Source organism: Geotrypetes seraphini, chromosome 1, assembly GCF_902459505.1.
Source record: "Geotrypetes seraphini chromosome 1, aGeoSer1.1, whole genome shotgun sequence".
In the NCBI taxonomy this organism is placed as follows: Eukaryota; Metazoa; Chordata; class Amphibia; order Gymnophiona; family Dermophiidae; genus Geotrypetes; species Geotrypetes seraphini.
Genome location: NC_047084.1, coordinates 134,360,914 through 134,375,140, shown reverse-complemented (window position 1 = coordinate 134,375,140; position 14,227 = coordinate 134,360,914). Strand labels below are relative to the sequence as shown.

General features: G+C 48.6%; 1 protein-coding gene across 5 annotated transcripts in view; it reads right to left on the bottom strand.

The window, feature by feature from the left end:
* INTU (inturned planar cell polarity protein) overlaps positions 1-14,227 on the bottom strand; it is a 234,221-nt gene that overhangs the window by 86,034 nt on the left and 133,960 nt on the right. For all 5 annotated transcript variants that reach the window (XM_033938846.1, XM_033938856.1, XM_033938837.1 and 2 more), the window contains exon 6: positions 7,542-7,631. In XM_033938846.1, the coding sequence (XP_033794737.1) occupies positions 7,542-7,631 (90 nt within the window). The remainder of the gene's footprint in view (positions 1-7,541; positions 7,632-14,227) is intronic.

Genomic DNA, 14,227 nt, shown 5'->3' with positions numbered 1-14,227 from the left:
CATTGTCAGGACCTTGCGATGCGGAGGAACGAGAAAGAGCAAACCCCCGGAAAGATTGGAAGAGTTGGTCCACCAACGGAGTGAGCATCTCAAGGAAGGAGTCACTGTTATAGGGGAGGAGACTGGGTCCCGATCCTGACGCCACTGGGAGGCCAAGGTCCACTGAGGAAGCCTCAGGTGCAAACGGGCGAACGGAGTGACATGGACCGTCGACACCATGTGGCCGAGCAGAACCATCAGGCGCTGCGCCGGAACTGAGGGCAGCAGCGAAACCTGTCGACTCAATCGAAGCAGGGCCTCCAACCGTGGCGGGGGGAGGAGCGAACGGAGGCGAACCGTGTCCAGCACGGCCCCGATAAACTGAAGGGATTGAGCCGGGCACAACTGAGACTTGGGGAAGTTCACTTCGAACCCCAGGCGTTGAAGGAATATGATAGTCTGACGGGTCGCTGAAATAACCCCTTCCTTGGAGGACGCCTTGATCAACCAATCGTCCAGGTAGGGGAAGACCTGCAGCCCCCGAGATCTCAGGGCTGCCGCGACCACCACCATACACTTCGTGAAGACTCGAGGGGACGAAGCCAGCCCAAAGGGGAGGACCCGATACTGGAGGTGCAACCCCCCCCCCACCTGAAACCCTGAGGAACTTGCGGAAGGCGGGATGCACCGGAACATGAGTATATGCCTCCTTCAGGTCCAGGGAGCACATCCAGTCCCCCGATTCTAACAGAGGGTACAGGACTGGAAGGGACAACATCCGGAACTTCTCCCGGACAAGGAACTTGTTGAGCCTCCGGAGGTCCAGAATGGGGCGTAAGTCCCCTGTCTTCTTCGGGACCAAAAAGTAACGGGAGTAAAACCCCCGTCCCCTTTGGGCCGGGGGCACCGGCTCCACCGCCCGAAGGCTCAACAAGGACCTGGCTTCCGAGAGGAGAAGAGGAAGCTGGTCTCGACAGCCAAGAGAAGCCCCCGGCGGATGTTCTGGCGGCGTGGCTAAGAAGTTTAGCGAGTAACCCTCGGAGATGATCCGGAGCACCCAAGCGTCCGACGTGATCTCGGCCCAGGCTGGAAGAAAGGCCTGCAATCGGCCCCCGATGGGAAGGGGGTCCTTCGAAAGTGCGGAGGGGGCCCGCCCCCAACCGCGCATCACGTCAAAAAGACGGGGCCGGTTTAGACGCCCCTTGCGCCTGAGGCTTTGGTTGGGACGCTCTGCCCTGCTGAGGGGGACGTCGGGGCGGAGGCCTCGAGAAAGCCGGCGTCGACTTCTGCGGGTATCGCCGCGGAGGTCTAAACGGCTTCTGCGGCGGGGCCCGGGGTTTAGGACGGACCAATGAGGCGATAGAGCGCTCATGTTCAGACAAGCGTTTGGTCGCCGCCTCCAAGGACTCATCGAACAACTCTGAGCCAACACATGGAAGATTGGCCAGACGTTCTTGCAAGTTTGGGTCCATATCCAAGGTACGGAGCCATGCGAGACGGCGCATAGCCACCGCAAAGGCGGATACACGAGAGGCCAACTCAAACGCGTCATAAACTGCATGAAAAAGGTAGAGACGCAGCTGAGACAAATTGGCCATAAAGGTACCAAAATCCCCCTTATGGGAATCTGGCATGACCCCATAATACCGGGGCAACTCCTTCACCATCTGCCTTAAATAGGACGAGAAGGTGAATGCGTAATTAAGGACCCTGGCAGCCATCATGGAATTGGAATAGAGGCGACGACCAAACTTGTCCAGGGTCCGTCCCTCCCGCCCGGGGGGGACCGCTGCAGAGACCCTAGAAGGCTGGGACTTCTTCAACGCCGACTCCACCAGCAATGACTGGTGGGACAGCTGTGCTTTATCGAAGCCCTTGTAAGGGACTATGCGGTACTTAGACTCCATCTTCGATGGAACCGCTGTGACTGCAAGAGGGGAGTCCAAGTTCCTCAGGAAGGTCTGGTGGAGAACCTTGTTGAGAGGCAGCCGAGGAGTCTCTCTGGGGGGAGAGGGCAAATCCTGCTCCTCCAAAAATTCCTTCATGTATTGAGAACCTGACCCCAGATCAAGGTCCAAAGCCCTCCCCATATCCAGCACAAATCTAGAAAAGGAGGAGGGCTTCGAAGGCGGAGAGGGAGATCGAGAAGCCCGCGTCGCCAAGAAGGGGAAGCCTCACGGGAGTAACGAGGTTCCTTACCCGTGCCAGACCCCGAACCCCAAGAAGCCGCACCAAGCGACCTCGACGGGGTCGGGGACCGCCCATGTCCCGAGGAACCCCTGCGGGAAGTCCCCGGGGTATGGGGCACCGAGGCACGCCCCTTCCGTCTCGGCGAAGAGTCCCTCGAACACTCAACCTCGGAGGAACGGAAAAGCCTCGGATTATCGAGGCGGAGCTCCTCGGCCGACGCTTTGCCCGAGGCCGACCCGAGGGCGAGGAGCCCCGGGAGGACCTCGACGAGGACGAAGAGGAAGAGATCCTCCGAACCCTCCGTACCTTGTCCCGAGGCTGCACGCTCCGCTCAGGCTGGTCAACTGAGGTCGAGGGCAAGGTCGGGGCCGAGGCCGAAGCCCACCCCGGGGGCCGAAGTCGAGGGTACCGAGACCGAGGCAGCCGAAGCCGGGGCAGACGAGGCCGAAGTTGGCTGGAGGTGCGCGAGGGCACCGGACAGCTCCGAGGCAATGAGCGCACGGAGTAAGTCCTGAAAGACGGGAACCCCCATCATAGCCGGCAGATCCAGGGCCGGCGGGTGCTCCATCGAGGGCGACCTCGGTCTCGAGTATTCCCGCGGGGCACCCGACTTCGACGCTCGGGACGGGGCAAGGATGACCCACCCGCCCCCGTCGATGAGCCCGAGGATGGCTTCTTCGAGGCTGGAACAGAAGAAGGAAGTGAGGACTTACCCGTCGTCGACTTCGGGGACGAGGACACAGGCTTCGACGAAGCGGGCTGTCGGGGCGAGGTCGAGGGAGTCGAGGCCGAGGTCAAGGCCGGGGCCGGGGCCGAAGCCGAGGCCGACGTCGAGGCCTTCCCCGCCGCGGGGTCCACAGCAAAGAGCTCTGCCATACGAGCGCGACGGCGGCGGAGAGCCCTCTGCTGAAAAGTAGAGCACCGAGTGCAGGAGTCGGTCGGGTGCTCAGGACCCAGACAAAGTAAGCACCACCGGTGGGGATCGGTGATCGAAAGGAGCCGATCGCACCGGGTGTACTTTTTAAAGCCCGTCAAGGGATGGGACATGGACACAAAAAACGGCCGGGAACGAACGAGGTCCCGCGGCCGCGGCTACCGGGAGCCCCCGGAGCCGAACGAAAAATCTTCTTTTTTTTTTTTTTTTCGACAAAAACTTATACACAAACAATAAAAAAACAAAGTAAGCACAGAGACCGAGAAAGAAACACTCAGCCGCGGTGTCAGAAGGCAAAATAGAAGAGAGCACAAATTCCACAGGGCTTCTGGCTCCGCGGAAAAGACTGAACTGAGGACCACGAGGTGAGGATGCACCCTCTAGTGGGCAAGAAGGCATGCACATGCGTGGTGCAGCATAGCAAACTTGAAACTTTAATCAAGTTTGCTTGAAAAGCTGTCCGCGATGGGGCTCCATAGATGACGTCACCCACATGTGAGAATATCATGCCTGCTTGTCCTGGGATAACTGAAGAATCACTTCAAGCACAAGAGATCTTGAAAAAAGGACTGAAAAACACCAAATAAAATAATAAAAAGTAGAGAGCAAAACAAACACATTTCTGCAGGCACACGTGCAGAAGGGAAAAACTACAGGTGGAGCTAGAGAGCACAGTGAAGTAGAACAGAGTCACAGAAAAAAAAATCCATATTAGATTCCTTCTTCATATGGCACGCGGCCATTGGGACATGACCCACTTGTCTAGAATGTCTTATCTATTGCACTGGAACAGCAGATATACACCTGTTCCTGCCTGCCCATCATATCTGTTCCAGGAGTACATAGCCAGCTGATTTGTACAATCTTTCCCTCTGTAATTGATCTCTAGAGCTGCTATTCACTAGTTTTACTTGTCAGTTCTACGCAATTTGTAGCATTTCTAATCATTGTAAACCGCATAGAACTTCACGGTCCTGCGGTATTTAAACTGTTATTATTATTATCATGTAGCTCCATCTCTGTCTATTACTAGCTAACACAATACAACTCCTTTAGGAACTGGAAAGATGTGAGTATTTAGGTCCTGCTGTGTCCTCGGACCTGCTACAAGTAACTAACTTCATTTTGTCCAAGGACAATCAGGACTATAAAATCCTCACATGTGGGTCTCATTGGCTACAGGCTGCCTTCAACAGAACAAGCAGTGCCACAACAGGCAGATACCAATTATTTTGTGGCAACAGGTCACATTTATCATCTTTTTTTTTTTTTTTTTTTTGAAAGGCTCAGAGCCCAAGGTCCCTCCCAGTGTACTAGGAGGGGCTTTAGGTAACTGAGCCAATCCGGGCCTTAGGTGCCTCCCAGGAAGAGGAAGGCTAGCCATTTTGAACAGGCAGGTCTTGAGGCAGGAGGGCATCCCTCCTGCCAATCTTCTGAGCTAAGTTATGGAGGAGTCAGGAGGTCTTGGACAGCCAGATTGGGGGGGACAGCCTGACCCTGCCCAGACCACCAGAGAGAACAGCAGCAAAGCAGCAGAAGTAAAGTTTTATTTTAACAGGAGAGATGGGGGAAGAACTGTGCTTAACGATTGCTCTTCTGAGCAGGTGCCAGGCACAGTTCCTCCCCTTTTTACGGGGGCTGCTCCACACGAATAGCATGCATATTATTTGTATGCTATTCATGCACAGTATCACTTAGTCTGGAAAATGACTCCCAAAGTATTTTTTACCGTGGTGTCAGAACTTTTTGCATCCTGCCCTGAGTCCAGGTACTAATGACCTGGATTGGCCACCATAAGAACAGGCGACTGGGCTTGATGGACCCAGTAAGGCTATTCTTATGTTCACAGGGTAGATAAGGTCCACTGAGCTTGCCTCAAATAGAGGAATGCCATTAGAATGTTGTGCCCAAATATCTAGGGCCAGTTTTAGACATTCTGGGACCCAGGGCAGAAATTAAGGACGGGGTCCCTCTCCCAATTTTCCCACCTTCCATTACTACCATATACAATTTTAAATGACCTCTTCACGCACAAAACATAGAAAGACCTTCACCAAATACAGAACAATGGATCACAAATTAGAAATAGAAATATGAATACCAAAGCTGAACTGGAAACCCCAAAATGTTAAAACTCAGCAAGTATTTCATTCTGAACTAAACACAATCAGTGGCATAACTGGGCCTCCCACTTTGAGATTAGGCCCTTTCAAAATGAACATCTTCCCTTGCTGTAGCTGGTAGAGATCCCCAAGACTCACCAATTGACCACCACCTCCTCCCCAACCTTAGGTCCAGCAACCAGAACTTTCCAAGCTCTGCAGCTTGCAACAATATTTCAGAGCTGCTGCCTCCCTACCTCCTTGGCTTTCAAGCATGCATGAAAGCAGTGGCAGCTTTAGGAAACGGCCAATAGCTGCAAAGCTTGGAGATTTGTGGTTGCCAGACTGGAAGATGAGGTCTTCAGTTGGCAGGGCTTGGGGATCCTCATCAGCTGTATTCAGGTGAGGAGAAAATCTGGTGCCCCCCCTGCATTAGTGGTGTGGCTATGCCACTGAATAGAATACAATTATATTTGTGATACACATATCCAAAAGCTAATATATTCAAGTTAACAAATTCAAAATAAAACACTTTTTTCTACCTTGTTGTCTAGGGTTACCAGATTTTCCCCGAAGGAAAATCTGGACCCATGGCCATGCACCAGGCTCGCCCAGCTCCACCCGCATCCCGCCCCGCCCTCTTAACCTGTTCGTGCATCGGGACAGCATCCGCGCATTAACAGATACAACATGATGACATTGCGCGTGTGATGTCACCACATTGCATTTGCGCATGTCATCCTGACGTCGGAAGTTTTTCAAAACCCGGACAAAGTGCTGGGTTTTGAAAAGCCATCCAGACCCCTGGACATGTCCTCAAAAGGAGGACATGTCCGAGGAAAACTGGACGTCTTTACCCAGCGTGTGGTGGACACCTGGAATGCGCTTCCAGAGGACGTAATAGGACAGAGTACGGTACTGGAGTTCAAGAAAGGATTGGACAATTTCCTACTGGAAAAAGGGATAGAGGGGTATAGATAGAGGGCTACTGCACAGGTCCTGGACCTGTTGGGCCGCCGCGTGAGCGGACTGCTGGGCACGATGGACCTTGGGTCTGACCCAGTGGAGGCATTGCTTATGTTCTTATGTTTAACCCTATTATTGTCTGGATGTTTTGTTTTTCCATCATCTTGGTCCCATTTTCTCTTTCTGCTTTTTGTCTATCTTCTACTAATTCTCTTTCCAGTGTCTGCTGTCCATTTTTTCCCTCTTCTTTCTTGCTCCATTCCCTCACTATGCCTGTCTCCAACATATTGATTTTTCCCTTTCAGCTTTCCTCCTTTTTTTCTTTTCTGACTCTTGTCTACTCAAATCTCATCCTCTTTCTCACCCTTCTTTTAACATTTTTAACTACCTCTCATTTTTCCATATCTTCTCATGTTGTAAGCTCTCCCATTTCCCATCTCACTCCTTTCCCAGCCTCCTATTTCCTTCTATCTACTCCTTCTATATCCTTCTTCTTTTCTATATCTCTCCCTCCCTCTACACCACCCAGATCCACCATCTCTGTGTTTCTCTTCTGAACTGTCATCCCTTCAAGTATCTCTTTCCCCTTTCCTCCACAGCACCCTATGTCCAACTACTCTCCCTCCAGACCATTGCCCACCATCTCTCTCTCACTCTAGTATCCTCTGTTTCTGGCCCTATAAGCTCTTCCACCACCCTGGCACTTTTTTGAAATCCCTCCCCCATTATACTTAAACAAACAAACCCCCAAACCAAAAATAAAACAGTTGGTCCAGGGGGCTTCCTGGCCCGGCATCTTCTCCCCCTTCTAAGCGCACCAGTCCAACATCGCCTTCACATTCGTTCTCATGCATTTTTGTTGCAAAGGACTGCCGGCTGCGACAGCAACTTTGAAACGCAGCCTGCGGCCTCCCTCCAAAAGCATTACAGAATCATTGTACAGGAAGCTGTGTTAAATAGGATAAAAGCTTTTAAAATACAAAAGCATAAATGTAAAAAAGAAATGAAATGAATGGCAACAACATTGAAATTCCACATTGCACACAACCTATTCCAGATTTCTGTATGCTACTGCACTTGATAATGTTTAATTTATATATGTATCAATCAATATTAGGATGCATTGCTTAGTGTATATAAAATGAGCATGTACCTAAGAGCTTTTGACTTTTTCATACATGAATTTATAATCGATATGTATTTCTAATAAATGATATTTAGAAAACGCGTCTGATTAGTAGTTTGATTCCCACTTTTTTTGACACTATGCTTATAATGCTCCCAAGTCTTCTTTTCCTTGAGGAGAGAAGTGAATAGGGAGATAACATTCATGCAGCAATACAAATTAAAAAGAAAACTCCAAATCTCACTGTTCTGCAGGAAGGCCTATTAGAAGCAGCTTGTCAGACTCCTTCCAGTAAGCCACATGAACCAGTTTCCCACTCACAATCAGTGATGAGCTAGAAAAACAAAGACACAAAAGATAGCCTTTAAGCTGAGACACATCCTAGCAATCCTTACGGTCTATCAAATCATAGGTTGAATACATATGAAATCAATTGTCTTTGGAAGTAAAAGCAAATCTTTTGTCATCACCTAATCCTGGGTATCCTGTATACGTAAGGGGTAATGCCATAAGAAGCCACCTAGCTTTAGGGATCGAAACATATGTAAATGGCAGAATTCTAGCCATTTCTATGTGTAAGTAACCACTTAAACACAGAAATGACCTCTTTATACAATACCAACTAGTGAAAAAATATGCATCAGGACTTGATGGCACATACTTTGTCAGAGTGCGCACAACTGGAATATGGGTGTAATACACAAGTATTGCAGCAAGCTGCATTATGGTATTTATATAATGATATGCAAAACATGCATATGGAATCCTGAGTTTGCCAAATGGATTATCAAAACTTTCATTAAAAAGTTAAATAGATAAAATGTTGAGACACAAAAAGAACTTTTGAACATTAAGATGAGAGGTATGTAAGTAAAAAGGACAAAATGTTAGAGGCTTTAGGCTCTTGCTGGAAAAGATGCTGGGACAAGAGTACCATTTATACTCAAATATAAACTGAGGTAACCTTTCTTCCCCCCCCCCAAAAGGAGGAAAAATATTGACTTGAATGGGGGGAGGGGTAATATTCAAGTGCTCTGCCAGGCTTTGTACCCAGCCCCCCCTATGCACCCAGCTCCCTCCCTCCATGCCCAGCTCTATAACATTACATTACATTACATTACATTAGGGATTTCTATTCCGCCATTACCTTGCGGTTCAAGGCGGATTACAAAAGGTTAGTTTAAGGACAGAATTACAATGAATTACAGAATTACCGAATTACAGAATTACAAAGGTTAGTTTAAAGACAGAATTACAATGAATTACAGAATTACCGAATTACAGAATTACAGAATTACATGAATTATAATGAGTAGCTAGAGAGGTAGGATGTAGATCTTAAGGGCTTTTAGAGGTCGTGTTGTTATTGCTGTTTTAGGAATTTCTTGAAGAGTGTGGTTTTTATTTCTTTTCTGAACGTCTTATAGTCTGGGGTGGTCATCAGAAGGTTGGAGATCTGGTTGTCTAGTCTTGCAGCTTGAGTGGCTAGGAGGCCGTCATGTAGTTTTGTTCTTTTTACTTCTTTGGATGGGGGGGGTATGAATGGGGAGTGCGTTTTTCTGTGTCTGGTATTGGTTGCTTGGATGAGGCGATTGTTCAGGTAACCTGACCCCCTCCCTGCTGGGCTCTTTATCCTGTCTCCCCTCCCTCCCGATGCCTTGCAGGCCTGCACCGGGCCTCCCGTGAGCCTAGTGGTCTAGCGGTGAGCTGTCCCGGCCAACTCTAAGAACTTTTACTTCCCTCCTGCCTCTTCGGCCCAGCGATGAACCAGGATAGGAGCACTCTTCCTTCGCTCGTACCCCATTCAGAGCTGCTAGCAGAATGACTGCCGTGAGATCTCAAACTCATGGCAGCCATTCAGCTAGTGGCTCTGTGTATGTCAGGAGCTAAGCAAGATCACTCCTGCCCCAGTTCACTGCTGGACCACCAGGGATTTGAAAGGTACACCTGGAAGGCAGGAGAGAGGTAAAAGCTCTTAGAGTTGGCCAGGACAGGAGGTGGGAGGGATCCCTCCTGTCCTAGCCCACTGCAGCGGGGGGGGGGGGGGGTCTGGGAGGAGAGGGATCGCGGCCGCTCAGCGCCCCCACCGAGGAGCCCAGCAACTTTCCGTTGCCGGGACCCAAGTCCTTTGCCGACCCCCACTTCCCTTCCCGCGGGCCAGACTGGCGATTTAACAGCGTGTGCAGCAGTCTTCACACGCTGCTTTGGGCCCTTCTACTGCCCTGATTTGCTCTGCCGCGTCTCTGATGATGTCATCAGGGACGTGCCAGAGTAAATCAGGGCAGTAGAAGGACCCGAAGCAGCGTGTGAAGACTGCTGCACACACTGCTTGAATCGCCATGTGTAGTCGGGCCCGCAGGAAGGGAAGGGGGGGCGGCAAAGGACTCGGGACCGCGTTTGTAGTCGGGACCATGGGAAGGGAAAGTGGGGTAGAGGAAACGCTAATGCTGATGCACAGGGAACTGGTGTGGGGGGAGGGAAATGGAGGAGGAGGGAATGCTGCTTTGGACAGACAAACAGAGGGAGGAAGGGAGACAGAAAGAAAAGAAGAAAGACACAGGGGCAGGTGCATAGGGAACTGGTGTGGGGGGAGGGATATGGAGGGGGAGGGAATGCTAGTTCGGACAGACAGACAGAGGGAGGAAGGGAGACAGAAAGAAAAGAAGAAAGACACAGGGGCAGGGAGATACACAGAAAGACAGACAGACAAAGGGGGCCAGGGACAGAGACAGACAGAAAGAAAGACAGCGGGAGTCGCGTCAGGAAGTGTACGGGATGCGACAGAGGGAACTTTTCCAATGGGTGCAACTGGGTGGCTGTCAGGAACCTCTGATCAGGGGCACAGCAAGGTAAGTGTATCATAGGGATAAGAAGGAGGGGGGGAGAAAAAGGAAGGGAGGCCTACTGCTGGACAGGGGGAGAAGGAAAGAGGTGCTGATGGATAGGGGGGGGTGAAGAAAAAGGAACGGAGGCCTAATGTTGGACAGGGGGAGAAGGAAAGAGGTGCTGCTGGACAGGGGGGGAGGTAAAACAAAGGGAGAAGGGCTGCTGCTGCATAAGGAGAGAAGTGAAGGGATGGTGGTGGACACAGGGGACGTAAAAGGAAGGAACAATGGACAGGGGGAGCAGGCAAGGGGTGGTGATGGACAGCCAAGGAAAAAGAAAGACAGAAAGAAAGAAAGCGGCTAAGGAGAGAGAGAGAAAGAAATAAAGACAGACACACATACATATATTCTAGCACCCCTTAATGTAACGGGCTATAAGACTAGTCCACTAATAAAATAGTGGAGAAAAAGAGACCTTGGTGTAAACAGGGTATTGCTAATAGCCAAATCAACTGTAAACTATAAGGCACACACTAATCATAGGTCAGAAAAATACTCCACACAATCATTTAATGTCATTCAAAGGCCATCCTCTCTAACCACAGGAGCCAATCATAATATCAAGCCACTCTGGGAGATTAAACCAAGCAGTCGAATACAGTAAAAAACAACAACCCCAACTTAGTTGTGAAAGAAATCCATCCAGCGTTCCACCATCATAGACTGCTTACTGCCAAGTCCCAATAGTGGTACCCTATTTATCCATGAAGCATCTTCAGGGGAAGAAAATCCATGGAGTCATTCCTTTCACAGATTATTACAGCAATGGCGTTTAACTTCCCATCGCCCTCGTCTATTAACGTCAGCATCATGACATCATCACAGATGTGACTTCCAACAGTCTAATCATAAAAACACTTCTTTGAAGGTGTGAATAAACATATGACTAAAGGCGAGTCGGTTGATTTAGTGCAGTGATCTCAAACTCAAACCCTTTGCAGGGCCACATCTTGGATTTGTCGGTACTTGGAGGGCCTCAGAAAAAATAGTCAATGTCTTATTAAAGAAATTACAATTTTGCATGAGGTAAAACTCATTATAGTTTATAAATCTTTGTTTTTGGCTAAGTCTTAATAATAATATTGTCATTTATAGCTAAAGAGACATATGATCAAGAAACTGTTTTATTTTACTTTTGTGATTATGATAAACATACCGAGGGCCTCAAAATAGTACCTGGCGGGCCGCAAGTTTGAGACCACTGATTTAGTGTATCTAGATTTTCAGAAAACCTTTGACAAAATTCCTCATGAGAGACTCCTGAGAAAATTAAAGAGTCATGGGATAGGAGGAAACATTCAGTTGTGGATTAGGAATTGGTTATCGGACAGAAAACAGAGGGTGGGGTTAAATAGCCATTTTTCTCAATGGAGGAGGGTAAATAGTGGAGTACCGCTGAGATCTGTTCTTGGACAGGTGTTATTTAACTTATTTATAAATGATCTGGACATTGGAATGAAGAGTGAAATGATTAAACTAAACTAAGCCTTAAGTTTATATACCGCATCATCTCCACGGAAGTGGAGCTCGGCACGGTTTACAAAGCTTAAAAATATAAATTTGCAGATGACATTAAACTGTTCAAAGCTGTTAAAATGCTTGCAGACTGTGAAATACTGCAGGAGACCTTAGAAAATAGGAAGACTGGGTGTCCAAATGGCAGATGAAATTTAATGTGGACAAATGCAAAGTGGTGGACATTGGGAAGAATAACCTAAACATAGGGCTCCTTTCATCAATCTGCGCTAGTGGTTTAATGCACGTAATAGCGCGCGTTAAACCGCCGGCCGCGCTAACCGTTACCACCTCCTCTTGAGCAGGCAGTAGTTTTTAGGCCAGCGCGGGGTTAGCGTGTGATGAAAAGTCACGCATGTTGGCAGTGGTGAAAAATGCTGCATATGATCCGGGGGATGAGAGAGGGAGAAATGTTGGATGTGGCAGTAGAGGGGGTGAGAGAAATGCCTGGATCTCTCAAGACAGATGAATAGTGAGAGAGAGAGAGGGGTGGAGGAGACAGGGAAAAAAGTTGGACACATGGAAGGACAGAGAGATGTTGGTTAGGGAAGAGAATGAGGTCCGGAGAAGAGGAAGCATGCAGGAGGCAGAAAGAAAGAAATATTGGATGCACAGTCACAAGGAATTGCAACCAGAGACTCATGAAATCACCTGACAACAAAAGTAGGAAAAATGATTTTATTTCCAATTTAGTGTTCAAAATTTGTCAGTTTGAGAATTTATATCTGCTGTCTACATTTTGCACTATATTTGTCTATTTTTCTATAGTTGTTACTGAGGTGATATTGAATATTTTAAAGTCATCTACCTTGCCCTCTTTGAAAAAAGCCTGAATATAAATAATAATTAATAAGAACATAAGAATTGCCACTGCTGGGTCAGACCAGTTGTCCATCGTGCCCAGCAGTCTGCTCCTGCGGCGGCCTCCAAGTCAAAGACCAGTGCCCTAACTGAGTCTAGCCTTACCTGCGTACATTCTGGTTCAGCAGGAACTTGTCTAATTTTGTCTTGAATCCTTGGAGGGTGTTTTCCCCTATAACAGCCTCCGGGAGAGCGTTCCAGTTTTCTACCACTCTCTGGGTAATATAGTAAGTGAATGCAATCTACAGGATACTATGGCGCAGGACCTGCTTACATTAGAAAGTTGGTCCTCGACCTGGCAGCTAGGCTTCTAGCCAAGAAATGTAAGGCCATGCACCTCGGAAGAGGAAATCCATGCAGAGCTTACACCTTGAATGGAAAAACTTTAACTAGGACTACAGCAGAACGAGATTTAGGAGTAATCATCAGTGCAGACATGAAAACTGCCACTCAAGTGGAGAAGGCTTCATCTAAGGCAAGGCAGATAATGGGTTGTATCAAGAGAAGTTTCGTCAGCCGGAAGCCTGAAGTCATAATGCCGCTGTACAGAGCCATGTGAGACCTCATCTGGAATACTGTGTGCAATTCTGGAGGCCACATTACCGTAAAGATGTGCTCAGAATTGAATCGGTTCAGCGGATGGCCACCAGGATGATCTCGGGGCTCAGGGGTCTCCCATACGAAGAAAGACTGAACAAATTGCAGCTCTACACTCTCGAAGAACGTAGGGAGAGGGGAGACATGATTGAGACATTTAAGTACATCACGGGATGTGTCGAGGTGGAAGATATCTTCTTTTTCAAGGGTCCCACGACAACAAGAGGGCATCCGTGGAAAATCAGGGGCGGGAAACTACGAGGTGACACCAGGAAATTCTTTTTCACTGAAAGAGTGGTTGATCGCTGGAATAGTCTTCCACTACAGGTGATTGAGGCCAGCAGCGTGCCTGATTTTAAGGCCAAATGGGATAGACACGTAGAATCTATTCACAGAGAAAGGTAGGGGAGGGTCATTAGGCTGGGCAGACTAGATGGGCCGTGGCCCTTATCTGCCGTCTATTTCTATATTTCTATGTTTCTAAAGGACCCTCAGCCACAAGAGGGCATCCGCTCAAACTCAGGGGAGGGAAATTTCATGGTGATGCCAGGAAGAACTTCTTCACAGAAAGAGTGATAGATCATTGGAACAAGCTTCCAGTTCAGGTGATCGAGGCCAGCAGCATCCCAGACTTTAAGAATAAATGGGATACCTACGTGGGATCCCTACGAGGGTGAAGATAAGGAATGGGGTCGCTAGGGTACAGACTTAAGGGGGTGGGTCAGTAGAGTGAGCAGACTTGATGGGCTGTAGCCTACTGGTGAAGAAATGCTTTTACATGCTGTGAAAGCTAAGAACGATTAAAAAAATACTTTGACACAACATCATTCAGATTACTGGCGCAGTCGCTGATCCTATCTACCCTACCTGGGACATCACCTACCTGGGCATCCCCCCAAAAAAACTTCAAAAATTAAGATTAGTGTAAAACACTGCAGTTCGCTTGATCTTCGGACTGAGAAAAAAAGACCACATTAGCCCCTATTACAAGAAATTACACTGGCTACCTGTGGAGGCACGAATACTATTCAAATTTGCTTGTATCTGCTTCAAGCAAGTCTGGGGCCTAGCA